Raw genomic sequence first — 27715 nt, forward strand, 5'->3', positions numbered from 1 at the left:
CTCCCAGACTGCAAATTGCCCCCCTAAGGTCATCCGATGTTCTGTAGCACTTCTCACCCAGAGCCTGAAGAAATATATGCTCAAATAATCCTTACCCTAATGGAAAACCATTGGCCGCCCCTCGTCAGCCAACGCCATGTTTAAAAGCAGCTGCTTCCTTTACAAACAAACATCCCAACCAACCCTGCTTATCTTGCAGACGGGATCTCAGGTGGCTCTCACCGCACCCGCAGCCAGGGCATTGTAAGACTGCAGACTAAGAATTGTAAAGAAAAACACAAGGCAGCAGGCCTTTTCTGTCTATGCACCCAGAATATAGAAGAACATCCTAGCATCCATCAAGAGTGCACCAATACTGATCTTGTTTAGTAAAGAGTTGAAGATGCAACTCTTTGAAGAGCTTTACATTACAGTACATTAAGGCACACTTCTGCTCCCAGTGGCCAGCTACCTCTCCTACTACTTGTTGACTGTATGCTTGCTTTTGAGCTTGTACAGCTCTCTGCTGCCTTTTAGCTAGGTTTGTGCTATGCAAATAAACATACATTCATACATAAATGGATATCTATCCTTACAGTTTTTATGCTTATTTCACTCCCTAAATAACATGAAGCAGAATGTCACTTTCCTCTAAATTAGATAACTGTTTTTTAGCCATTATCAATTGTAAGAAGACCATTACAGCAAATGCCCTCAGCATAACAAGCTATAGATTCTCAGCAAATCAATATCTCCCAGTCACAAATACGTCTTTCATGGTTATCCCAAGGAAGTGACCCATAACGACCCCTAAAGAAAGAAGGGTTTTGCTATTGGCCCTTCTGGATGGGAATATGGCTATCGCCCACTGACTCACAACTTACTAGTGAGTGGCATACTGGATGACTGCCCCATATTCTGACTGTCCTATAAGTAAAACTGAAAAGGCTCTGAAAAGGAATTACCTGCTTACTCTTTAGAAGCCTCAATACGATCCGGCCCCCGTTCCAGGCAGCAACAAAGCCGGACTGACCAACTAGCCTTCTGTAATTTTCTGGTCTCCAATTAAGAGCTGCACCAGTTGTGATACACTGTAAATGGACTAGAATTCCTGGAAACCTACGAGGCTAGAAAAAGAGTTTACCCCAGTACAATACATTGTTTCCCACTCTAGACACTTGGAACAAGAGGAAAGGCTACATCCAGGATTGCCATAGAACCTATTGCTTTCAAACCTAAATCTGGTCTCCAAATAGAAAATCACAGAAGAGGTGTATTTAAATGATTTCTAAAAAGGTCTTCCCCAAACTGTTCTCAAACAGTGATTATGCCATGGAATACCTGATGATCAAGGTGCAAGCCACTGAACTCCTGAATGTAATGCAATTTCTATTCACAAACCTCGTAGGATACACCTGGGAAATATTTTGATCTCAACACAAACTAGCAGGTTAGGCAGTAGTGGTGAGGTTCTCTTTCCTTGTTTTGCCATGGTATATTTTGTAATTAAATATAAGGTTTTGCCAGTCCAGAGAACAACGGAGATCCTGGTGTGGTTCATGACTAGGTTTATTCACAGTAAAAGAGCCAGAAGGAATTCCAGGTAATTTGTGTTTTTCATTTTCAGATATCCATTTTCCACCCATTCGTTCTTTTGCTCAGTCGAGTACCACCAACCCTTATCACTCCACCCCCTTCCACCACCTTATTTTCTGATCATTGAATAATAAAATGTGAGCAGTGGACAAACAAAGCCCTGCTATTACCGGTCTCCATGTTATTATGTCACCAGTTGAGCTTCGCACTTCCCCTGAGACGACAAGACAAATGACCTCAGTAGCCATACATGTGCTCTGTGTATTTGGAAATGTACAACTGTAGGAAGGGGGAGTCTCTAGTTGGCGCAGTGCAGCACTGGCGACAAGCAGGGACTCTCTCTTCCCCGTCAGGGCTGAGGGTTACCTTCAAGACAACCTCTGCTTACCCTCTAGGTAGTGTGGCTTAAGCAGTCTTAGGCTAATCTCTGGGGCATATAGGGTTAAACATTTGCAACATTACACCATCACCACCAACCCACCACACAATGACACCAAACTGTATTTGTAAAAATATATATCTTTTATATAAGTTTCAAGCAGGCTTGTAAATACAGTCTTGGTTACTTTCTTGTAGGCAGGTTCCAGTTATCTTTATCAGTAGTCACAGTTCTTAAATAAACGCACTCTTTTGGGCCTTCTGCCCAGCTTTAAGAAGGTTCAAGTGTCTTAGAGCGCTTCCCGCGGTCTCCGCTCTAGGAAGGAGTCACCCTTCGGGGGCTCGACTCGGGGAGAGGATGCCGCGGGCCACAGGAAGCGTCAGGCGGGGCCTCGGGGGCCAAGAGCAGAGCGAGCCTCTGATTCAAGGGCGGCTCGCGCTGCCAGCAGACAGCAGCTGCGAGGCTCCCGGGGTGCCGGAGATCAGTCAGCGCGGTGCGAGCTCGGGTTGCAGGACGCTCGCACCGTGAAGGGCAAAAGACAGTACCTTGAACTTCTTGTGGGGATCTTCGAAAAGGACGGCTGCAGGGGGAAGCTGTCCCACGTCGCGTTGCTTCCTTGACGGGCGAGGCGAGCTGCGGCTCGAGGCAGCAGGTCACGGGTCACCCGGGGGCGGCGGTGCTCGATGGGGTCACAGGTCCTTCACTCAGTCTTCTCTTCAGTCCTGACGGCGGCGGCTGGGTGTGGCGCAGTGGCAGTACGGTCCCCAAGTGCGGGACGTACCCAGCCAAAGTGCCGGTCGCGGTGATGCCCTTTCAGCGGGGCAGTCGGACAGGACGCTGATAGCGGGGGAGGACAGAAGGGCGGCAGTCCGTCTTTGCGGGGGAGTCTACGGCGCTTGAGCCCAGTAGACCTCGATGCTTGGACCGGACGGGTCCTCCGTTACTTTGTTCTCGTGGGGCGAAAGGCAGACGCCGTCGCGGTGCTCGGGCCAGCGGCGGCTGGGCCTCACGATGCTAGGGCGGCTGGCTGAACCCACGGTCACGGTGTGCAGGGGGGTAGATGCCCTCGTCCTCCTCAATCAGCGCTGCAGCGATAAGCAGCACACACAGCAGATGCCTTAGTCAGGGGGTAGCGCTCACTGTTCCTGGAGCGCTGGTCAGGGGGCAAGTTCACAGGCAAGCCCTTGGAGATCTTTTCAGCAGAGTTTGGCACAAAGTAAAAATAAAAAGCAAAAGTCTCTTGTAGTCTTTTCTCTTCCTCTCCTTTGGCAGCAAGGCACCAGACACAGGCCAGAGTCAGCACTCCTCCTTGTAGTCCTTCCAGGTCCTTCTCTTCGGGCAGAGTTTCTCTTGTAGCACAAACAGGATCTAATTTACAAGGAGCAGGGCTCCTACTTTTATACCCAGTTTCTTTTGTTCTAGCAAGCCAGGGGGGCCTCTGCATAACTGCTCCAGTCTCTGAGCACTTGTTGTGGGTACTTCTGGCTTCTGCATTCAGTGTGAGGGCAGGCACATCAGCCGCTCCCCAGGGGGGCGGAGCCGGCATTGTGAAGGCAGGGGCAGCTTGAGCACCTTGTTGACAGGCTTCGGTCCTTCCTGGGCCAGGTGCAGGCTGAGTCATCAGTCGCTCCCCAGGAGGGCGGAGCCAGCATTGTGGAGGCAGGGGCACAGCCTGATGCATCATTCAGGGGAAACTCCCACCACCCACTAAGGGGTCATCCTGCTAATCACTACCTGTCAACTCCCAGCCCTGTCACTCACACACACCAGACAGTCAGGTCCACATCCAAGCAGAGGCGGGCTGAAATGGTTAGGCCAGCAAATGCTAACTTTCTAAAAGTAGCATTTGCAAACACAGGATATTAAAATAAACTTTACTAAAAGAAGTATTTTATTATTCTGAGTTCAGGCATACTAAACATTAATTTCTACCATGTTCCCTGAGCCTGCTGGGATTATAGAGTGTAATAATTCCAGCAGCCCAACTGGCCTAGAAGGGAACTGGTAGCCTTACAATAGTGAAAAACGAATTTGGCAGTAATTCACTATTAGAACATGCCACACACATCCGGGCATGTTCTACCTTACACTTACAATGCACCCTGCCCTCAGGCCTACCATAGGGGTGACTAATATGAAGTTAAGGGAAGGTTTAGGGGCTGGCAAGTGTGTGCACTTGCCCAGCCAGCATGACAGTACCAGACTGCACGTAGGTTCTGCAATGGCAGACCCTAGACACATTTTAAGGCTGCTTCTGTGGGTGGCGCAACCAGCGCTGCAGGCCCACTAGCAGTGTTGGCATTCACAAGCCCTGGCACTCCTGGTGCACTTTACTAGGGACTAACAGTAAATCCAATGAACCAATCATGGACATCAATCACATGTACACTTTACAACAGGGAGAGCATATGCACTTTAGCACTGGTCAGCAGTGGCAAAGTGCCCAGAGTCATTAAACCAACAAAAATAGGTCAGAGAGAGTATTGGAGGAAGGCAAAAAGTTTAGGGATGACCCTGCCAAGAGGCCCAGGTCCAACACAACCCCCTTCCAGCCAAAACGCAGGGTAGACCAATCACAACTGTGATGGGCTTCCCTGCTTAGGGCGATAGAACATGGACCTGGCCCGCAACAGCAGGGGCACATTCCAGTTCTACACCAAACTGAACCTATTTCAAATCCTCTGTCCATACTCTCAGGGTCCACCCAGCTAATCCATGGGGCACCCTTCTCTTCCTCTGTGGACACCACCTGTGCAGCCTCTAACCTTAACTTGCTCCCAGGTGTGTCCCAACAGACAGACATCAAGTCATAGCGGCCACTGACAGTAGTCAGGGCTGAGACCCAGGCCTCATGCCTCTCAGGGCTCTCAAACCTCTGTGGCCTTAAAGAGTGGGGGGCAGTAACCCCAGGTGCTTGGCACCCTTTGTCCACTCTCCCTCCTGTCAGGTCAGGTATGTCATCCTGGCACTGACCCACCAGCCCCAGGCCTGTACCTGGTGGCTGGACCAAAGACTGGGGTGGGCTCTCCCCCACCCGGTCCTCCTCCTTGGGGCTCTGTACCCTCCCACCTGGAGTGGTACCGCCTTCCAGAATTGTCAGGGCACCTGTGGCAGGTGACCTGCACAATTCGCCCACCAGTTCAGGGGTGCTATCCTGCAACTGGGGCACCAGGTCAGGGGGGGCACCCTGCACCTGGCCCTTAAACCTAGGGTCTAAACCCTCAAGCCTCACCGGGGTCAGAGGCAAGGACTCCCTCCCTCTGCACCCCCTTCCAGAGTACTGCCCACTCCCCACTGGAGTGGTACCCCTAGAAGGGACATGGGTCAGGACACTGATTACAGTGGTCCTACCCTCCAGGTCAGACAACACCTGAACCTGGCTCTCCAACTCAGGGACCCAACCCTGCAGTTGAACACTTGTCTGGCGCACCAGGACTTTCCGGGGAGCACGCCTGCCCCACCTGAGGTTGGCACATAGCTCATGTGCTGTGCGACAGTCTGCCTGGCGCTGATCTCCCAAACCCTGTCCCTCTGACAGTGCGGGAAGATCCCCCAGGACAGAAGTGGTGTCCCCCTGGTCATTCACTGGGGACGCAGCCCTGCTGGCTGGCCCCTGACCCACTGGTTCTTCCACTGGGGACTCTTTCCCCCTCTCGCCCCTCCTTCTGGACTTCTGCACCCTCCCAACTGGAGTGGTACTGCCAGTCACCAGAACTACTGGAGCTCTGTTTACAGAGATTCCACGTTCTCTAGCCACTGGGGGATCCCCCTCAGAGGGTGACTCATCCGGACAGCCTAGGCTCCCCACCTGGTGTTCCCTTAAAGAACCATCCAGGCTCTGAGACTGAGGTTGGGCACTACCGGGACAAAACCCATTCTCACTCCTTCCTCTTAAGGACAGGACGTGAGGCCCTACACCCATCTCACTACTACAGGACCTAGCTGGGCTACTCTGCGCCACTTCCACCACTCTGGGCTGGAAGATACCTGAGCCACTCCCCACAGGATCACACCCCAATGCCTCTCCAGACCCTCTGGAATCCACCACAAGGTCTGCCTCCAATGTGAGCTCCCTGGGGTCAGAGAACTCACTCTCAAACAGGTGTTGGCATAGCTCTGGAAAACTGGGACTTACAATATGCTCTCCCACAATTGGATTACACAGCCCCCTAGCAGGGTTAACCAAATTATCCTTCACCTCACCATCCAGCGCCTCACACACATACTCCGCACCATTCTTCTGAGACTGGCCAGACAGTAGCGAACTGTCTCTGTCACACAACCCACACTCTTCTGGGCGGTCCTTACACTCACCCACCAGGACCTCAACCATGGGGGAAACCCTCCCTCCACTAGGACCATGAACTCCCTGGTGTAAGTTAACCCCCTTCAAGTCAGGTGCCATATCTCTAGGTGCGCGCGCTATGCTGTCTGCACTAGATACCTGAATGTTGCTGCCACCATCTGAGCTGGACTCCACCTCCAACTCAGCAAAGCTCAATCTCTGAGCTACACACATTTCTCGTTGCTGGGCTGAAGCCCTCCTGGCCTCAAGCCCCTCGAGCTCCAAGTCAAGTTTCCTCATTCTTAAGTCATGCGCAAGCTCCATTTTCATTTCTTCCAGGGCTAACTTCCTAGATTCTAGCTCCAGTTGGCAATTCAATTTCAGCTCCGCCAACTTCATTTCATGTATTCTGGCCTCCTTCCTGTCCGTCAACTCCTCTGGCGACAGGGTTCTACCAAAATCCATGATGCTTCCTGCTGATCTAGGCATGACTTCACAACAAATGGGGATTCTCTCAGTAAATCATAAATCCAAAAAGTCCGTGGCTTAGTTACTGGACTGTCATCACCGTGCAATGGTCAGTAGTTAAGGTAAAAACACTGCAAATGTAAATTCGCGATCCTCACCGCTGCGTCCAATGTAGGAAGGGGGAGTCTCTAGTTGGCGCAGTGCAGCACTGGCGACATGCAGGGACTCTCTCTTCCCCGTCAGGGCTGAGGGTTACCTTCAAGACAACCTCTGCTTACCCTCTAGGTAGTGTGGCTTAAGCAGTCTTAGGCTAATCTCTGGGGCATATAGGGTTAAACATTTGCAACATTACACCATCACCACCAACCCACCACACAATGACACCAAACTGTATTTGTAAAAATATATATCTTTTATATAAGTTTCAAGCAGGCTTGTAAATACAGTCTTGGTTACTTTCTTGTAGGCAGGTTCCAGTTATCTTTATCAGTAGTCACAGTTCTTAAATAAACGCACTCTTTTGGGCCTTCTGCCCAGCTTTAAGAAGGTTCAAGTGTCTTAGAGCGCTTCCCGCGGTCTCCGCTCTAGGAAGGAGTCACCCTTCGGGGGCTCGACTCGGGGAGAGGATGCCGCGGGCCACAGGAAGCGTCAGGCGGGGCCTCGGGGGCCAAGAGCAGAGCGAGCCTCTGATTCAAGGGCGGCTCGCGCTGCCAGCAGACAGCAGCTGCGAGGCTCCCGGGGTGCCGGAGATCAGTCAGCGCGGTGCGAGCTCGGGTTGCAGGACGCTCGCACCGTGAAGGGCAAAAGACAGTACCTTGAACTTCTTGTGGGGATCTTCGAAGAGGACGGCTGCAGGGGGAAGCTGTCCCACGTCGCGTTGCTTCCTTGACGGGCGAGGCGAGCTGCGGCTCGAGGCAGCAGGTCACGGGTCACCCGGGGGCGGCGGTGCTCGATGGGGTCACAGGTCCTTCACTCAGTCTTCTCTTCAGTCCTGACGGCGGCGGCTGGGTGTGGCGCAGTGGCAGTACGGTCCCCAAGTGCGGGACGTACCCAGCCAAAGTGCCGGTCGCGGTGATGCCCTTTCAGCGGGGCAGTCGGACAGGACGCTGATAGCGGGGGAGGACAGAAGGGCGGCAGTCCGTCTTTGCGGGGGAGTCTACGGCGCTTGAGCCCAGTAGACCTCGATGCTTGGACCGGACGGGTCCTCCGTTACTTTGTTCTCGTGGGGCGAAAGGCAGACGCCGCCGCGGTGCTCGGGCCAGCGGCGGCTGGGCCTCACGATGCTAGGGCGGCTGGCTGAACCCACGGTCACGGTGTGCAGGGGGGTAGATGCCCTCGTCCTCCTCAATCAGCGCTGCAGCGATAAGCAGCACACACAGCAGATGCCTTAGTCAGGGGGTAGCGCTCACTGTTCCTGGAGCGCTGGTCAGGGGGCAAGTTCACAGGCAAGCCCTTGGAGATCTTTTCAGCAGAGTTTGGCACAAAGTAAAAATAAAAAGCAAAAGTCTCTTGTAGTCTTTTCTCTTCCTCTCCTTTGGCAGCAAGGCACCAGACACAGGCCAGAGTCAGCACTCCTCCTTGTAGTCCTTCCAGGTCCTTCTCTTCGGGCAGAGTTTCTCTTGTAGCACAAACAGGATCTAATTTACAAGGAGCAGGGCTCCTACTTTTATACCCAGTTTCTTTTGTTCTAGCAAGCCAGGGGGGCCTCTGCATAACTGCTCCAGTCTCTGAGCACTTGTTGTGGGTACTTCTGGCTTCTGCATTCAGTGTGAGGGCAGGCACATCAGCCGCTCCCCAGGGGGGCGGAGCCGGCATTGTGAAGGCAGGGGCAGCTTGAGCACCTTGTTGACAGGCTTCGGTCCTTCCTGGGCCAGGTGCAGGCTGAGTCATCAGTCGCTCCCCAGGAGGGCGGAGCCAGCATTGTGGAGGCAGGGGCACAGCCTGATGCATCATTCAGGGGAAACTCCCACCACCCACTAAGGGGTCATCCTGCTAATCACTACATGTCAACTCCCAGCCCTGTCACTCACACACACCAGACAGTCAGGTCCACATCCAAGCAGAGGCGGGCTGAAATGGTTAGGCCAGCAAATGCTAACTTTCTAAAAGTAGCATTTGCAAACACAGGATATTAAAATAAACTTTACTAAAAGAAGTATTTTATTATTCTGAGTTCAGGCATACTAAACATTAATTTCTACCATGTTCCCTGAGCCTGCTGGGATTATAGAGTGTAATAATTCCAGCAGCCCAACTGGCCTAGAAGGGAACTGGTAGCCTTACAATAGTGAAAAACGAATTTGGCAGTAATTCACTATTAGAACATGCCACACACATCAGGGCATGTTCTACCTTACACTTACAATGCACCCTGCCCTCAGGCCTACCATAGGGGTGACTAATATGAAGTTAAGGGAAGGTTTAGGGGCTGGCAAGTGTGTGCACTTGCCCAGCCAGCATGACAGTACCAGACTGCACGTAGGTTCTGCAATGGCAGACCCTAGACACATTTTAAGGCTGCTTCTGTGGGTGGCGCAACCAGCGCTGCAGGCCCACTAGCAGTGTTGGCATTCACAAGCCCTGGCACTCCTGGTGCACTTTACTAGGGACTAACAGTAAATCCAATGAACCAATCATGGACATCAATCACATGTACACTTTACAACAGGGAGAGCATATTCACTTTAGCGCTGGTCAGCAGTGGCAAAGTGCCCAGAGTCATTAAACCAACAAACATAGGTCAGAGAGAGTATTGGAGGAAGGCACAAAGTTTAGGGATGACCCTGCCAAGAGGCCCAAGTCCAACAACAACAATACAGTGGGGAAGGTGACAATGGCAAATTATGCTAACCACAGAATTGGTTCAGCTTCCAGCGTATTATACCTATTGAAAGACACCCCCTACCAACCCTCCCCCCTCCACAGGCTGTATTGGCAAAGGGAAAGAATTATCAGTAAACCAACATATTGCCCATACCCTTCCCAGGAGAATGGAATGCATTGGGAGGAAACAAGGACAACCATATCATCGAAACAAAGAAGAAGGGAAGAATGTTAGCAACATAACATCTGTGAGGTCAAATAAACTAACTAAACCCTAATCAGACCTGTAGTACTTTAGAGGACAAGCCTCAGGCACAGCCATGGAAAACAGGGTACAAACGCTAACTAAAATTAAAATAAGTATTAAATACTCAAAAGAATGAATCCAAGCATAAGGAGCAGGAAGCTACAGGATGGAGAAGAAGACAGGTATGCAGCATCACAGGAACGGTGGGGAACAATCTCAGCATTGCCACCATTTAGTGGGTGAGGTGTCTACTCCAAAACCTTTGAATTTCCCTCTAGGACCTCATCTTGAGAATCAAGCTTAGTTTCTCATACGTGTATCAAACTGTGGTCGGGGGGGGGGGGGGCATTAGCGTTGGAGCTTTGATTTTCAAGTAATTTATGGGAGGCACTGACTGCACTCAACACTCCCAGATTGAGGCCTTCAAACATGAGAGTTGGGCAGCTGGTACAAGACAACAGTGTCAAAGGTGAGGCACCATATGCTACTCATGGTAGCTGCCTCAATAACATACAAGAGGAGAGTGTCCTTCTTGCACAGGGAACCAGGACCCGGTTGCACTCTTTCCCTGCCAAGGAGTGCACCTGTTGCTGCAGTGGGGGGCATTACGATCTTCATTTACATAGTTAGCCTTATAGTCTTTTTTATAATAATGGTGTTGTTTTAGGCAAGAGGCTTTGAGACCTTAGAGAACCTGGAGGTGGAAGGACCTTATGTATATTGCCTGTATGCCAGAACGCTTATTTGAATAGTTTATTTTTGCATAAGAGATCTTCCCATCCCAAGCTATGTGAGCTTTGCTGAGAGGAAGCATCTAGTGACCACTTGTGTGTCTACAATTAAACCTAGAATGTACATGCTTTAAGTTGGAGAATTACTGAACTAATTGATATTTACCATTAAATAAATATACTTAGACTGCCGATTACTTCCTGCCACTGACATGATGGCCTGTCACAGTTGGTTAGATGATGGCCAGGTGCCACCCCCAGTTGAGAAGATTACTCTCAAAGAACTTTTATAAAATGCTGAGAGACTAAGAAAAGCCTCATGGATACAGATGGACTGCTAACGCTAGACCTTGCTCTTCCTTAAGGAATTGTAGGTTCTTCTGATTCGGTTAGAATATGGAGCTGGGCAAATGTGCATCTTTTAGGTCCAGATAAATCATTCCTGTTCCCTTTTGCAGAGTATTTTTAAATAAAAGAATAGCATCTTTTTTAGGCTTTTCTGTTTCTCATCTAAGAAAGTATGGCTTGTAGTCTACTAGGCTTGCTTGTCCTTATAACATCAAGGAGTGAATATATGAATTATGAAGCCATTATGAAAACCCAATGCTGTTTTTAAATCCCAGTGGGCAAAACTTGTCCATTCCTATCCCTGGAGAAAGTCATTTATCCTTTCCAAGAATCAACCCTTGATGGTTAAACTGATAGGGAAGGAGAAGTTACTTTTAGAAGTCTTGCCTCTTCTGGCTGATCTGTTGTGAACTCTTCCTCACTGTGAGACTAATCCATTTGTCACATCCATCTCTCTAGAGTTGAAGAACACATTCAATAGGGACCTTGGTGATAACATTTGAGTAGACATTCCCTAAGTCTGCCTGTCAAATTCCGTAAGGCACTGAAGACCTGGCTTTTCCCAAGCAGGACCCCCTGTGTTGTGTAAGCCTCTTTTCTCTTCTGTCTTCTCTTTTTCAGTTTAATTATGCTGCAAGCGCCTTGAGACCTCACGGTGAAAAGCTGCGCTATATAAGAACTTCTGACATTGACATTGACATTGTCATGACAAATATATCTATGGAGAAAACACACTACCTACTGAAAATGCATACTTGCATTTACTCAGTTCAGTAATGAAAGATGTACTAGAGACACGAAATTTAGAGGCAGTCATGTAGTTCATCTTTAGCAAACCTTCATGAATGGCTGTGCACTGTTTGCCCATTACCTTTGTTCAGATGGTACATTGCCTACTAGTAGAAGAGTAGGGTCAGCACTGACTAACTCCTTCAGACCTGCCCAGAATCAAGGTAATCGGATCTATGAAATCTATACGTTTCTCATGACTGCTTCAAGCAGCGTCATCAAGGTATTTCCTGGCTCTTTCCCCTTACGAGAGAAGGACACTTTGACTTATAGGAGAGGTGCTTTCCACACACACTTTGGGAAGGTGTGCATTGACCTCAAACTTACACAAGCGATGTACAACCTACGTGACTCTTAAGCTTGCCTGTGCTCTGATCTGAAACTCAGGCCGAGGCCAGATAGGGAAAAGGAAGGCTTCAGGCTCTCGTAGCAGAATCATCTAAACCTGTCCTTCGGTCTCATTCATGTCATCAGAACAGGAATAACTGAGTGAAAATGTCCAAACACGACTAATAAACAACAAAAACACAGCTGTAGAAGGTCAGAGACATTAGCAGGGATTTTATCAACCTAGTGTTTATTCAGAGCTAGTGTCCTGAACTGGGTGCGAATGGACTGACCAGTGAATCAATTAAAATACAGATAAGTACATAAACTTGACATTACCTATATGAACATTAACATAGATAAGTCCAGAAAATCAGGTTATACTTTACATCTGAAAACACCAACCAATATGCAGATATTCTTTGGATCCTTTGTCTGAAGATGTCTTTTGGTTAAATAATCTGTATTTGAATACTCTTGCAGGATTACAAATAGAAGGTAGACCTTATTGCCCATACAGTCTATTATTTATTTTACAATTTTTTCTCTTTTACACCATTTACTCTAGAACATTTCTACTCCAGTTTCCCTTTCTACTCCTTCGGAGGCCGGTGCTGGTGTACACGCACCAATTAATAGATGAAGTGCATGATGATCAGCTCTTTAGGTGCTTCGCTAGAGCTAAGAACAAAGTGGTGACCAACCTCAACATTTCGCATTGAGTTACCATTTGTGTTCAAATATGCTATGTCTTGGCCAACAGATACCCTCCGGCTGGCATTCATGTCCCGTCTACGAGGACCATCGCTGGTTCCATGAGTCTCATTGCAGATGTTCTGATGGTTGTCATCTCATGAGCAGCCGAATGGTCATCCCGGCATACCTTTGTTAAACATTACTGATCTACAGATCAAGCACACAGCGATGGATACTAGGTCAGCATTCTGTTGGGCTCCGTTTCGCGGCCTCCTTCATTAAATGCCACTGCTGAATCTCACCTCATAAGGTGAGGAATCAGCATGAAGGAGTAGCTGTCTGTAGAAAAAGTTACTTACCTACAGTAACAATATTTCTGGTGGAGAATATCTTCTGTTCTCTCTCTGCCTTCTCCTCCTTTGAGAGGTAGTGCCACGATTAATTAGATTCCAGAATATGCAAACATATCATTAGTTATCTTAGGGAACCATCCTTTACGATGCAACTTTTACCACGTAGTGCCTTTACAACGCAGGTTTTTCAACGCAAGTCATTACAACGAATTGCACTGGGGGTGCTCTAGGATAGGTAATAGTTTAATTTACTATCCAACACCTTCCCTACTATCCAAGGGGACTGGAGTTGGAATAGTAAATTAAACTATTCACTATCCATCACCCCCCAACGCAAGTCGTTGTAACAACTTGCGTTGAAAAACCTGCGTTGTGAAAAAGCATGCGTGGTAAAAGCATGCGTTGTAACAACGTACATCCGTTATCTTATGGCTGTTATTGCTGTTCTCTCAGTTCCTCTCCACACCGAGTCTACTCGTTCACGCCGTACATACTCCAATGTCGCACCTGTAACAGATAGAGAAACCTTTGAAGCCACATTTTGCGACCTGGCAGTGCTAGAGAAATCTTTTTCAGATCCAGTATGTCTGGAGGATAGTCCTAATGTGAGGAATCTGTGAGAGCATTATAGTAGGCTCCAGAAATATTGTTATCCAAGGTAAAAGGTAAATGACACATTTTCTTCTAAACAGGGATGTTTCTTATACTTTTTAAATTCATTTTTATAAGATATTTTAGCATTTACATTTATCAATAAGCATTATATCTTCTACTCGCGAATAACTCCCATTCAGCATTGGTTCAGTCATAAGTTTCATATAAGCTGAATGATTTATAGAGGAAAAAGAGCAGGAATAGACCTAGAAATCAAGACAGGAAAATAGATAAGGAAGGAAAGCAGGGTTTGGGATGTTTACAATGCAATACAATTTCTCAAGCCCTAGCATTCTAGTTAGAAATGTATACTTCTAGCAAGCTGAACCAAATACCTTCAAACTATTACACATTCATTTCCACTCTGAAGGATGCTACGTACGCGCTTATGAAATGTACCATATCCCACAGCCCTGTTTTTACCCCAGGTTTCTTAATGAACTTCCTGGTCCAGGAAGATCTCTCTTTTTACATATCACTGCTCTAAGCAACCTCATTATGTGGTCTTTCAACAGACCAACAGCTGGCTTGTTACATCCTAATATAGATAAATATCCATCTAACTTTACTTGCTCACACAAGTAATTATCATTTTTACATCAATTCTCTCCCAAAAGTATTATTTATGGAGTTTGACAAACACATGCACACAGTCTCATACAGTTAATAATCCGAGCAAATTATAACCTTTTGTGCATTTTTGGAGTTGCCAGTATATTTTATAAAGCATTATTTGTTGCATACAACAGATTTTGAGAGACCTGTCACACTTGTAAATGTTACTACTAAAATGTACCCAATAATTGAAGCTAATTTTATGACCCTGTTCTTCAACCTATTTTCTTAAGGATTGGGTTCAGGGGACCCTCCTTGGCCGTTAGATTCCCTGAACAGGCGGTTCGGGCGAGTGCACTTGGCAGCCACTTTGCCAGCCAGTAGATGCATTACACAAGGCTTGGGAGTGTTTCCCAAAGTGTCACAAAACGCAGGAGGAAATATCATAGGTATAAGGACCTCCCAAGAACTGAAGAAAGGCTAAATTGCTGCAGAAAATATCCAAATGCACTGACAGAGCTTAAAAGGAGGACAGCCATGAAAAGTATCAGGACGAGGCTCACACTTTTTAAGCCTTAAAGATGAAAGAACCCGCCTCACCCCATCAACCTTCAATAATCAATGACAGGACAGATGAGTGACTAAATCTAGTCCTGCCAACATCTTTGAGGCCTCAGCATACGCATACGTGTTTGTGATTGAGTGCATCCCGCGTCTTCTGCATCTGCAAAGCATCGACTTACCGTGTAATTTAATGTGTACCATCCCTACCAACTCTGTCGCAGATCCACAGGCTGCCAACCGACTCTAGCTTAACATTCATCAAAGCGAACATTTGCACTACTGCTGTTTCCAGTGTGTCCCACAGACAGATGTTCCTAACATTGGGAACTCACAGCCAACAACATAGGATGCAGTAGGCTCTACCCTACACCCACTCTCCTTCGAAGGTACTGCTCTGGTTTGACTGATTCCACCTCAGTGACCCCCAGCGGTCTAAAGCTCTGTGTTGCTCTTTGTTACTGCAGTGGAGGGTTATATGCCTTCATACGCACCTCTTATTCTCTAGCATGAGCAAAGTATTTGTACAGGAAAAGACAAAAAACCCTCAAGGGCTGAGCAAAATACTGTGAATATAAATATCCTTAAAGCTCTGAGTTAATCAAAACAATGTTGTAGCATATCAAAACTTCCTCAAAGTTTCGATCATCTACCTCCAGACACTGAAATTACATCTTAGAGGACCAAAGTTATTGTTCACTTTCAAGACCAAGACTTGCACATGAAAATAAAACATTACATTTCCATGCACTGTAAAATTGAATCCAGATGCACCAAGAAGTAATAGAAGCAAAAACATGCTGCCTGTATGAAACTGCTGTTCTAAATAATAATAATTTCATAACATTATCAGGAAGGTACATTTACTTTATTAAATAGTTCATCTGGGCATACATATCAGAAATCAGTGTATGAATGAATACATAACAGGGCTAGTCACAACTTCTCACGGAAATGTTAAGGTATTCACTACCTGTTATGTTATGTTATGTTATGTTAAAATCAATTTGTAAAGCGCTCGTACGCCCGTGGGCTTCATGGCGCTATAGGAAAAATGAAGAATCCGTCCAACATAACACTAAGCTAACAATGTTCACATTTCCACTACTCGCTTGTGCTAATGTCTTATTTATTTTTTCCAATTATATCTTGTTTTTTTACAGACTAGGTTAATGATAAATAGATAGTTTTTTCCCATGTTCCTCCTCGAAACTGAGGGGCATATTACCAACGATTAGCGATATTTTTTAACGCTAAGCATCGCCGGAAATTATCGCAGAGATAACTTGCTATTAGCAAGGTTTATCTCAGAAGTGATAAAAATCCTCACTCTAACTGCCAAATGAGAAATTATCTCTGGAAAACCAACGATAATCTCTCGAAGTTTGGAGTTAGCTTGATGATAGGGGCTCACAAACTTAGCCATGATATCCACCTTCCATAGGATATCATGGCTAAGTCAGGAAAATACCAGGGGGCATATTATCAAGGGGCTTTATCTCCGCTTTTTTGGCTTTAAAAGCCAAGAAAGCGGAGATAAAATTATCTCCCTATTACCAAGCTGTCGCTAACACCAGTTAGCGACAGCTAATAGGAGATAGTGACCATCTTGGGCCCCGCTTTGCATGTCAGTGATATTTATCACTAATGACATGCAAAGTGGGCGTGCCAAGATGTTAGCGACTGAAAACAGTCGCTAACATCGCTATCTCCTATTACCAACTTTTGGAGATATTCGCACTAAGCGCGAATATCTCCAAAAGCTAACACTTGCCCAGGAGCAGTTCTTAGCCATGTTATCCAATGGGAGGTGGATAACATGGCTAAGAGCATTTGCTCGATAATGCATGAATATCGCTGACTTTTCAGCGATATTCATGCATTGCGGCAGTTTTTTATCGCATTTGCGATAAACCTTGCTAATTGCAAGGTTTATCTGCGATAAAAATCGCCGATGTGCGGCGATAATTTTTGTCTCTGAATAAGTTAGAGACAAAAATTATCTCTATTGGTTGGTAATATGCCCCCAGGTGTAAAAAAAGCAGTGCTAACCGCGGTTAGCGCTGCTTTTTTTATCACTAACAGGGTTAGCGAAATCCTTGATAATAGGAGAAATGTCGCTTAACAACATTTCTCCTATTATTTTTCTCTGGAACGCCCCCTTTGCATCTCATTAGAGATGTAAGGGGAATCGTAGAGAAAAAGGGTGCTAACATGCACATTTGCGTGTTAGCACCCTGTTGCTGATAGGGAGATAATTTTATCTCCGCTTTCTTGGCTTTTAAAGCCAACAAAGCGGAGATAAATCCCTTGATAATATGCCCCTGAGTTTTCTCTGAAGGAGATAGCTGAGGCTATCTTTTCGAATAAAGTCCATGGTCCAGATGGGGTGTGACCTCTATAGACTCGAGGTGTCTCTGTGGGCACCTCTGATTATCAACTATGCTAATTTAGCTTCCAAAACCGGATTTAACCATCATAGTCCCTTTATTTTTATTTTTGTAATGGAACTGTATAACCCCCAGTGGCTATAGGCCGATTTTCCTGTTAGATTCCACCGTGAAAGTCATAGGTAGGGCTATTCTTAACAGATTAACATCTTGGGTGACTGACAAACATAAAATCTCCAGAGTGCAGTATGGATTTAGGTCCATTTTACGTACGTGCCTTAACTTGCACCTCCAGATAAGTATGTACATGATTGCCAAATGCAGTCCCATTTATCTAGCCTTTATGGATCTCTGCTGCACGTCGTTTGACAGTGTAGTCTGATCCAAATTATGGGCCATGTTTGAGTCTATGGGGGTTGATAGTGATTGGGTTGCTTTTTTAAAAGCTTTCCATCGTAATCTTAAATCCTCTGTAAGACACTGGGCAAACAGCGAATGCTTAGAGTCCTTTTGTCTGGGACGAGGAGTTCAACAGGGCTGTGTCCTATTTCCCATCTTAATTCTATAATACAACAATGGGATAGACTTGGCCCTTGTTAGCAAGGGCAGGGACATGCCAGCTGTGAAGGGTAGTGCCGCGTGGCCTGTTATATGTGGACGATGCCGTATTACTATCTAGAACATACAACAGGCTCCAAACCCGTCTACGCGCTTTTGTTTGCTTTATTTACGATTTGGGCCTGGCCACCAACCTAACCAAAACCTTAAGCCACTGTGTATCACGCTACATTGTTTCCCAATTGCAAAAATACACAAATGTCCTTATTTGGGGGTTACTTTAGATTTTATGGGGTCAAGTTTGAAGTTTTGCTGTTCTGTTGGTTTTTTATTCAGCCTTGCTTCCAAAACTGATAAAAAGCTTCTAGCGCCACTTATTGAAATGTATAAAATAAATGCTTACAGACTCTAACTTATCAGTCTGGTGTGTGGGGTTATAAGGCTGTCAAATGTCTGTAAGGTGAGGAAAACATATTATGCAGGCACATTCTGGATGTCCCAGTCAGGTCACCAACCTACGCAGTCCATGGGGAACTTGGGTTATCTTATGTCGAGGAGGATATGAACTTTGCCTCTTAATGTTGTGTGTTCCTTTTGGTGCCATCCTGAGGTTGTAAGATTATAAGGGACTGCTCATCCTGTGTAGGGGCCTCTGAATCCCTTGGTTATGCTATACCAAGGATGTTTGCACTAAGCCAGGTAGTAGTCCCTCTTTCTTCTCAAACCCGGAATTATTACCTTTACCTGCAATGGATAAACACTGGCTTAAAATAAATTTCATGGATTCCAGGCAAGGGGAAAGAGGGACGCTTGAACTTCAGAAACCCTCAAATAAAGATTATATATTGATTCAAACAACACAAGGGTTGGAGCCGTAGCTCGACATGATGACCAGCAGGTGGGATAAGTTGATCCTGCCAAGATTTAGGTTTGGAACAATTAGATACCAGCTTTGCTTTTACTTGGGTCAGTTTGATTCATCTGCTGTCCTTACCTGTCTTTGTGTTGAGCACTCTCCGGAAACCCTGGCAAACTTTGTATTTTGTTTGTAAATTTCATCTTATTTACACCAAAAGGTTTTTAATCTCGCCACTCCAGAGTGCCGCATTGACCAGATGTATTCTTGCGTTATATTTACAGGTGCTCTGTTGCCATGAGGTTTGTGCGTCTGTTGAAACATTTCTTAAATTTGCCCTGTGTCATAGGCTATCTCTAATGTGTTAAACTGTTGGCTATATATTTTAGACTGTTTTTATTACGTTTATGATTGTAATTTGGGTTTGTATTTCTATGAATTTTATATACTGTTGATGTGCTTTTATGATTTTTTTAATGATCAAATAAAGTTTATTGATTGAGTGATATTTGTCAAATGTAGCCTCATAGTTGTTTTTGAAGTCTTATTCAGAACAAAAGGAGAAGTTCAAGGTATCTTAGTGTACCTTGCAGAGTCATTGACAGAGCGAAGGTACTCACCATGCAGGTCTAGCCTAATGAACTATGTCCAGGGGGTAGTTAGTGAGAGCCCCATCTCTTCTTACCGCTCTTTGGATCCTCAATCTCGCTGAACTAATCTGCGGGCCAAAGGGTAATATAACCAAGAATCAGGGCAAAAATCTTTTGGCTACCATCACACCTTGTGCTCTTTAAATTTTTTGACAGTCAGGCGACACTGGGTTAACTACATTTTTGTGTGAGTAGTATGTTTATAGTCTACTTCTCTGGCTTTGGCATCCTTGAACCACACTGCCCGGGAGCACACTATGACAACGCCGCTCAGGAGTTGTCACCTACGAGGGATTTGTCAGCTGTTGTGGTTAGGCAGCAGTGTGTTTTGGAGGACATTAGAGTTGCCTCCCACAAACCAGGAATTTGTTTCTGGTGGTTCTCCACCACCCTGCAAAGCCAGATAGTGTGTCTCCTCCACTAGTGCCAGTTCCCATGGTTGGGAAGGGAGAGAGTACGAGTGAGTATGGGAGCCGTCCCAGGTTTACAATTCCCCTTTATTTCCTTGCCTCATCACATCCCCAGACTCAAGGAGAATGCTGACTGGTCCACCATTGGCATCGCAGACTTGTTCCCTACCTTCTGGGAATAGAGCAGGAGGGGCATTTCTATGTAGGGGGAGGGGTCACAAACACTCAGTATGCACTCCCAGCAGTGGGGCAAGGGTGGGCGAAAAGAGGATGGTCAATAAAGGCGAAGTCCATCCACTAAGAGAGAGGGTTGGGACTAGAGGAGGGGCTAACGCACGCATACCCTGATCTCTGTGTAGTAACGGTCAGCATCGAGAAGTGGCATTCCACCAAACCAGTGTGATTGTGATCATTGGTGCGGATGTATGACGTTACAACGCAGGTTATTACAACGCCTGCCTTTACAACGCGGTTTTTACATCGCATACCATTACAACGCATAGCGCTTTTGGGTACTGGATAGTGAATAGTTTAATTTACTATTCCAACTCCAGTCCCCGTGGACACTAGGGAAGGTTATTGGATAGTAAATTAACCTATTCCCTATCCTAGAGCGCCCCCCAGCACAATGCGTTGTAATGATTTGCGTTGTAATGACCGCGTTGTAATGGTAGTGCGTTGTAAAAGTTTCGTTGTAAGTGATGTTTACCCATTGGTGCATGTCTTGTCTTTGTGTTGTGCCAGTTTGTGTTGTGTGTTTTCACAGTCTGTGTGCACATTTTCCCCTGTCAGTATCTGCCTTCCTGGTCTATTGTCTTCCATCTCTGTCTTACTATTTTATTTACTATTTTATTTCACATAATATACACTTGTATTGCCTGGCCCTACCTAAGTGTATTTTGTGGCTTATTGTTGGTTGTGCTCCTAGAAGTATTTTGAAAGTAAAGGAGAAAACCTTTCCTGCTCTTGCTCTCTAATCGATACATTTACCTGCAGCTCTCCAGATATATCAACTCAATTACTTGAAAAAGATGCAAAATGAACCAGGAAGACTGAGCGTTGGGCCGCTTTTAAGTGATTACTCATGCTTTGTGGCAGTACTTTTCACTTGAATTCAGTTCATAAACCAAACCACTTCCAGTGAATGTCTAAGGTATAAGTAGCACAGATGAGTTAACACACATGCATTTAAACTCCTCATTTCTTGCATTCCACCTTTTAAAGAGAGGGCAGCTCTAACCCTTCCCCAGCTCTCATGGACATGTCTTGTTTATGAAGGTAAGAGAGCATGCATGTGATTCTGCTCTTAAGGTTGTGTACCATTGATTTGTTGGTAAAATAGCATTTTGTAGCACCTGAACTATGGCCCTTCATGCACAGTGAATAATGGATGTTTGGGTGGAAACAGCTACAATACTTCCATGATATTTAAAGATTGTGACCCTTAGTACAGAATGTGATCCAAAAGGTGGAAAGACACTATAGAGGAAGAAAATTAAGAACCAATTTACCAATATTGGTTAAACCAAGTTCAGGAAAGAAAAAACATTTTGATGGTGGACGTCAGTTTCGTTGAAATCGCTGCTGCTTGTTTTATGCTCTTTTATTTTATTGAGCAGAGCTAACAAGAATCATACAATACCTGCACTTGACAAATGCTGCGAACTTGATCCAAAATACAAAATTGTGTTCATTAGTTAACAAAACATATAAAGCAAAATCCATTATCAACAAAATATTCCCAAATCCGCGAAAATTTCTTAATTGCCTCCACCAGTTTGGCATAAGCTTCTTCATTTTCATAAGCCATTTCTCAAACAAAGGTACTTCCAATGATCTCCAATGTTGTAAAATTAACAAACGAGCAACCAACATTAAAATAGCAAGAAAATGGCCCTCAGTTGTCGAGAGTAAAGCCTCCCGACTAGATATCCCTAACAAAGCAGCTTCTACTGTAGGTTTGCACGTTTTTTTAATCGCCCTACTAAAATATTCAAATATTTTCTCCCAAAATATTATCAACTTAGGGCAAGAGAAAAAAATAAGCCGCCATCCCCCTTCCAATAAGGTACCACATCGAAAACAGCTATTTTCCACCTCTGGATCCATTTTATGCTCTTGTTGTTGCTTCTCCAAAAGTTGTCTACCATATAACATTTTTGTTAAAAAGATGGCATAACGTTGAAAACAACTGATAGATCAATTTTGGGTTCTGCATTTTATTTCAAAATAGCCATACCCCATCTTGATATGCCTATGTTTAAAAGAGAAAACCGAGTCATAAACCCGTTATATCACTTCCCATTTGAGCACATATATATTTTTTGCATCTTTTCACTGATTACAGTATTTTAATTTGTGGTTTCCCGTTGAATTTCTTACCATTAAAGGTTTATTCTTGAAAACTTTGTCTTCGATGAGTATGTGCGTTACACCCTCACTATATATCCAGTGGTTATTGTCGCCTTATCTGGAAGCCTTGACAAGCACTTTGTATCATCAGATCCAGGACGCAACAACATATTTGTAGGTATGTATCATTTTTTATTAATGGTCACGTTGGTCGTTTTTGTTTTTTTGTGGAAGTAGTAAAAGTTGCAAATATATGTCAATGTCATTCTTGTGATGATGTTGGCTCAGGGAAACTTCCGCAGTGGTCGGTTCATTAGAGAAACTATGCTTAAGAAAGCTTATTCAAGAAATTGAAAGAAAAATGTGCTTTGATTATTAGTCAACAATATATTTTGTTTTATTTTATAACAGTACTTCAGTGAGTCGATCTCTTCAGTTCTCTATGGATACCGTTGTTGAGCATCGCTGTCAAACAAATTAGGGGCAATATACCCCTTGATCTCTGATCATTGTTAAGATGTGTGTGCCCTTTATTTATTCCTGAGAGCCTTGTACAAACTGAAATTGCAGTTATTGTGAAGTGCCTTCTCAATGATAAATTGCAAACAAATCGGGAAGGCGTTTTGAGCTCTCCATCCAGCATGCGGAAGTAAGTTGTGCGGGGTCTGGAGGAGGAGTATGATGAGAGTCTGACACCAATACGAACCTCCTATTCAATATACACAAATAAAGAGAAAAAAGAATATATTTAATGGGAGGAGCAAAAGTTTCTAAATATATATATATATATTTTTAATTCTTTATTACTCAGATCATAGCATATATAAAAAAAAAGAAAAAAATGCATGTTATACATAGCAATACAGTTACAGTGCTGTATAGAACTAAAAAGGAAAACAAAAAATATATAGAAAAGTAGAGAAAAAAAGGACTTAAGGCAGACGAAGCATCATCATAACCTAAATTTCCAACAACATTTCCATATGCTGTAACATAGGTTGCCAAATCTTCACCCCTAGTTGTTTTTTCTTCAATGATTTGAGACGATACAGATTAAATTCAAGATGGAACACATTATAAAACTTCGCTCGCCACATTTAATGGCGCATCTGGTTTTAGACACATCGTAGCAATGCATAATCGAGCTACAGCCATCGCCATAAAAATAAAAGAAAAGTTCCTAAATATGAGGGCTATGTGTTTGTTTTCCCAAAGGCTCACCTAAAGCCTTCCACTTCCTTAAAATAGATGGTATTACTTAAAATGTGCTTGTTTGCATAGTCTGTCTGCAATTCTGGCATTATCACCTTGGTGTCCGATTACTTGGCAGGTACCAAGGGGTGCTGGTCTCTTTGGGTTAAACACTTGGCTGCTGCAACACGCAGCAACCAAGGATGGATTGGATAAACCATTGGAGAGTAATATTATTGATTGCTTAACTGATATGCTATGACACTCTACGGTTGCCTCAAAATGCTGAGGTGGGCAGTGTTGAAGAAATGAAGAAGATGGAGAAAGTAAGGTAACAGGAAAGAAAAGAGAGTTGACCATCCCTAAATTCTTATATCTTGCCGGAAAGGGTAAATGAGCATTGTGGACTGCCATCGTAAAGTGTATGGTTGGAATAATTGCCCACTCACCATTGAAGCTGTAGCATTGGCTTCCAAAACTGGCTAGTGTTTTGGCACAGCAGTGTTTTGGTACAGCAAGCAATGGCAGAACAGGGTGGCATCAAGACACGGGATCAGAGAAACATTTAGATTGCAATCTATAAATCTGTGGGTGCCATTTTGGACTTCAGGTCTGCATCAAGCATTCCCGATACAGATGACTGACAGGTCACCTGAGCAGAGCATCAATAGATCCTACCTTGAGCCCTTCTACTCTGCCACTGATTCTTGTAGTTTGAGGATACGTTGCAAGCTACCAATCGTGGTCAGTTGGCAGGTGGGGCCAGTAACAAGCTGGGTACACGTGGAGTTGTCTTGGTTTATGACCTTGCATCTCTACCGGCCAATTTATATACTAAGCCCCTTAGTTAATCCAGTCTGTGAAGTGGTACTATATAGGAGCTTGAATATCTAGGCTAAATGCATTCTAGTTTGCAAGATGAAAGGGGTGACATTCCACATTTGCAGTTATGGATGCAGTGTGTGTTACATACTTTCTTTTCCCATGGATTTGAAAAAAATTCACAGTATTTTAGACGAAGATTCTGTAAAAAAATGGGTCCCAAATTAATCCATTACTGCAGAAGAATTGATAGATTGTTATGGCATTTAGGGAGCAGTTTTGTTTGGCACTGCCCAGTATCCAGGTCTATTCAAAACAAGCATTAACAAAGCCTGTAGGTCTTGCCTTTGGGACCTGTTCCTATTGACTTTGCCAATCACTTTTGACAGTGCTGCCCAGCGTTGGGACACTGTGCAGCATCGTCAAAAATGTTTAAATGCACTATGCAGCCTGCACCATTTCCTTTAATTTTGTATTTACCAATTCAAGATGACAACTCACTCTTGGATCGGTAAATACATGTCTTTTTAGATATTTTGTGCGAAAGCACCAATTAGAAAAAATAAGGACGGCAGGTGTTAAGAGTGGTGGGGGGATAAAGGAGGAGATGAGGGAGGGAGGGGAAAAGCAGTACACAGAGGCCACTGGGAAGAAGCACAAGAGGGCACAATGTCAAAGAAGCACATGGGTGACTAAGGCTTCTAAGCAGCCTAGTTTAAGTAAGAAAGATGTCACTTAACATACTGTTAGTAACGGGTTTATTGATATCACACACCGACATTTTTTTACATTTCTTTTCAAATAAAACTTGCAAGCTCCCCCTTCTTGCACTACTCAGTCTTTACTTCACAAGTTACCAATGACTGTTCACAACTATAGGCCCCGCCTTTATAAAGTCAATTCTGGGCGAAACACTTGCTGGTTGCCCTTGGAGATATGGAATATGTTATTGTGAGATATTTGCAATGACCCATTTTTTATAATAAAATATTTTGATGATTAGACTTCCTGGTCATGATTTGTTAATTATCTATTTTTGTTTTAAAATAAAGGTTAACTCATTTTGGTGATATTAATAAATCTGCATTGAATTCAACATATAGGAGTCTCTCATTATTTCAAAGAAACACCAAAATGCCCCAGCAGTCTCTACAGCAGCTGGCTGCTGAGGGTTTAGCACCCGCCATATGTACTCTGATGGATACAAATTAGGATGTGTTACCCAGTTTTCACGGATGCTGTGTTGTCTTTTGTAACAGTGGCGATGTACTGTTAGTGTTCATTTCTCGGTTTCTCTATGTCTTGTAAGGCCGCTTTCTCAAACACTCCAGTATCCAGACCCGCTATTCCAAAGGAGGATATAAATTACTTGGAAAGTGAAGATTTTTTTCAATTTTCTTGGTTATCGTAAACAAAGTTTCCAAACATCACTTTAAGCACATTTTACAAATAAAGTGATGTAGGGCCATGCCAACCAGGAAAAAATCTAATATTTTTGCTTGAACAAATCACATTTTATTAAACTTCTGGTGACAATGTTTTGTATCGTACTAGGAAAGTTCACGATTAGAGTCTTCTGGGGCTTAAAGTAAGCGTTTTCTTGATTTTCCTTGGACTTTGTTTGCCGTCTGAAAAGGAGAAGCATTAAACCTACTTATGTTACGGAGATCATTATATGATTAGGACCAACTACTTATCTTAGCCTCTTTGGATACCTAGAAAGATCTCATTTTAGTCTGAGGTTGACCACTAGGAGCTGTGCGTCCTCTAGGTAAGGCTATGTAATTTCCTTATTATGTTGATGAATATGTTTTCTAAATTTGGCTTTGTTTGCCCTGCATGTATTTTCTAAAACTTCCTATGTCAGAATTGATTGAGCATTTCCAAAAGCATAGTTTTAGAACAGGTTCCTTCCAGTTATGCTGTTATTTCACATATTGTTTTAGTGACCAATAGGATTCAGCTCCAGGAGAATCAATTGGCAATAATAAACGTTCATTTGTTATGGGAACAAAAAGTAGATACGCATGCTTTGTTTTTAGGTCTTGGCTACAGATAGATTTGGGCGTATGTATGCTGACCTGTTGTTTCCAACACATAATCTATACTTAGAATGAGCTTGGTGCAAGTCCCTTGCTCATGATTGGGCGACTCAGTTGACTATCTCAGGTAGACTGCCCAAGATCTGAAAGTGTTATTACCTATACTTATGTCTATCTTGCTGATAAGTATTTTCATCTCGATGTTTTGAGTGAAAGAGGTATATCCGTCCAATGCATGATGGAGGCGACTTTATTTATTTATTTATTTTGTATTGATCGCTCCATTGGAGTTCCTGTGTTCATTTGTTCTTTACCGTCCTAAAGTCCCTCTCTGGGTCCCCCCTTCCAATCCACCCTCCCACCCCTTCAGGTGTGCTATCATTTCACTCTCCTTGATCTACCTCAACCCGCATCCCGCCTCTCTCCCCGTCTAGCATTTTTTAAATATTATAATATTTATAGAATGGCCTGGCAGTTAGAAAGTGCTTCCAAGATGTTTGTTTCCTCTTTCACATGCACTATTATTGTTTGAAAATGTTTAATCTACCGTTCAGACTAGAAACAGCCTATAACTCCCACAGCAGCAATCATTAAATCCTGATAATAAAAGTCATAGTTTCAATTCTGTCAATATGTTGTCCCAAGATGTACAGTATGGCATATATATAGTGAGGCACATATAAATGGTGAGTCACTGGTGAAATGCTGCGCTCAGTAATTTGGCAAGACTGGTTTGTTCTCTGAGTTGATGACCAACAATTTGAAAAAAGAATTTGTGTTTTTTCTTGAATGATGATTGATTGATTGATTCATCGAATGTATTATTTCATCAATTGACATTCATCTAATTTTTTTCCCTTTTCAGCTGTGCTGCTGGCCGTGGCTTGCGCTGCATTTCTTGTTCGGCTCATACTTGTCATATGGAGACACTTTAAAAGGCCGCTGTACAGGTCTCAAGTCTTGAAAGGACCAGAAAACTCCTACTAAAGATCAATGACTGCACAGGAGGTGCATGTGAAGGACAGGGCGATAATGTGAATAATGTACCTGACCATATATTTAGGTGTTTAGGATAAAATGATTGTATTAGTAGATTTCTTCATAATTCCTAAGTTATAGGACTGATATATCTGTGTAAAACGCATGATAAAAAGTAGAAAATAAGTTTAAACTGTTTTTTGTTCTGCGCTTTCTTTTCTAACGCATTGAGAATGGATATATAAGAATACAATTGATGGCATCGCTGGTCTTCCTGGTACCCATCCTGTCCTTGCCTTTTGACGCTTTGCTGTAACCAGAAAAATATATTTTGGCAAAGGAGGCCATATTTGATGTTGCATTTAGGAGTGACACAAATCACTCCCTCCCACAGGAAGTGGCTCAGGCCCCACACCCCGTTTCTACAGGAAAGAATACAAATGAGTGTGAGAGAAAAACGACTGTCTAATGGTCCCTAGTTTTTAAAGAGCACTTTCTTGCATTCACAGTGGAATCCATTCCTCGTCTTACTCAGCAGCATGATCAATGCAACTGGAAATTGCCCTGGTGCAGGTCACGTTCTAAAGTGTTGTCATGGAGGTCGTAGTCGCTGTGCTTTGGCACCTGGTGTTTTATAGTAGGAGAACGCTGTGATGAGTAACATGTCCTCGGAAG

The 27715-nt window shown here is 44.3% G+C and overlaps 1 protein-coding gene across 2 annotated transcripts in view; it reads left to right on the forward strand.

Moving 5' to 3' along the window:
• The window catches only part of LOC144761840 (uncharacterized), a 364775-nt gene extending 337542 nt beyond the window's left edge, over nt 1-27233 (forward strand). For both annotated transcript variants that reach the window (XM_078647067.1, XM_078647068.1), the window contains exons 7-8: nt 22046-22185; nt 26928-27233. In XM_078647067.1, the coding sequence (XP_078503193.1) occupies nt 22046-22185; nt 26928-27049 (262 nt within the window). In that variant the 3' untranslated portion in view covers nt 27050-27233. The remainder of the gene's footprint in view (nt 1-22045; nt 22186-26927) is intronic.
• The last annotated feature ends 482 nt before the right edge of the window (nt 27234-27715 follow it).

Source organism: Lissotriton helveticus, chromosome 6 (assembly GCF_964261635.1).
Source record: "Lissotriton helveticus chromosome 6, aLisHel1.1, whole genome shotgun sequence".
NCBI lineage: Eukaryota > Metazoa > Chordata > Amphibia > Caudata > Salamandridae > Lissotriton > Lissotriton helveticus.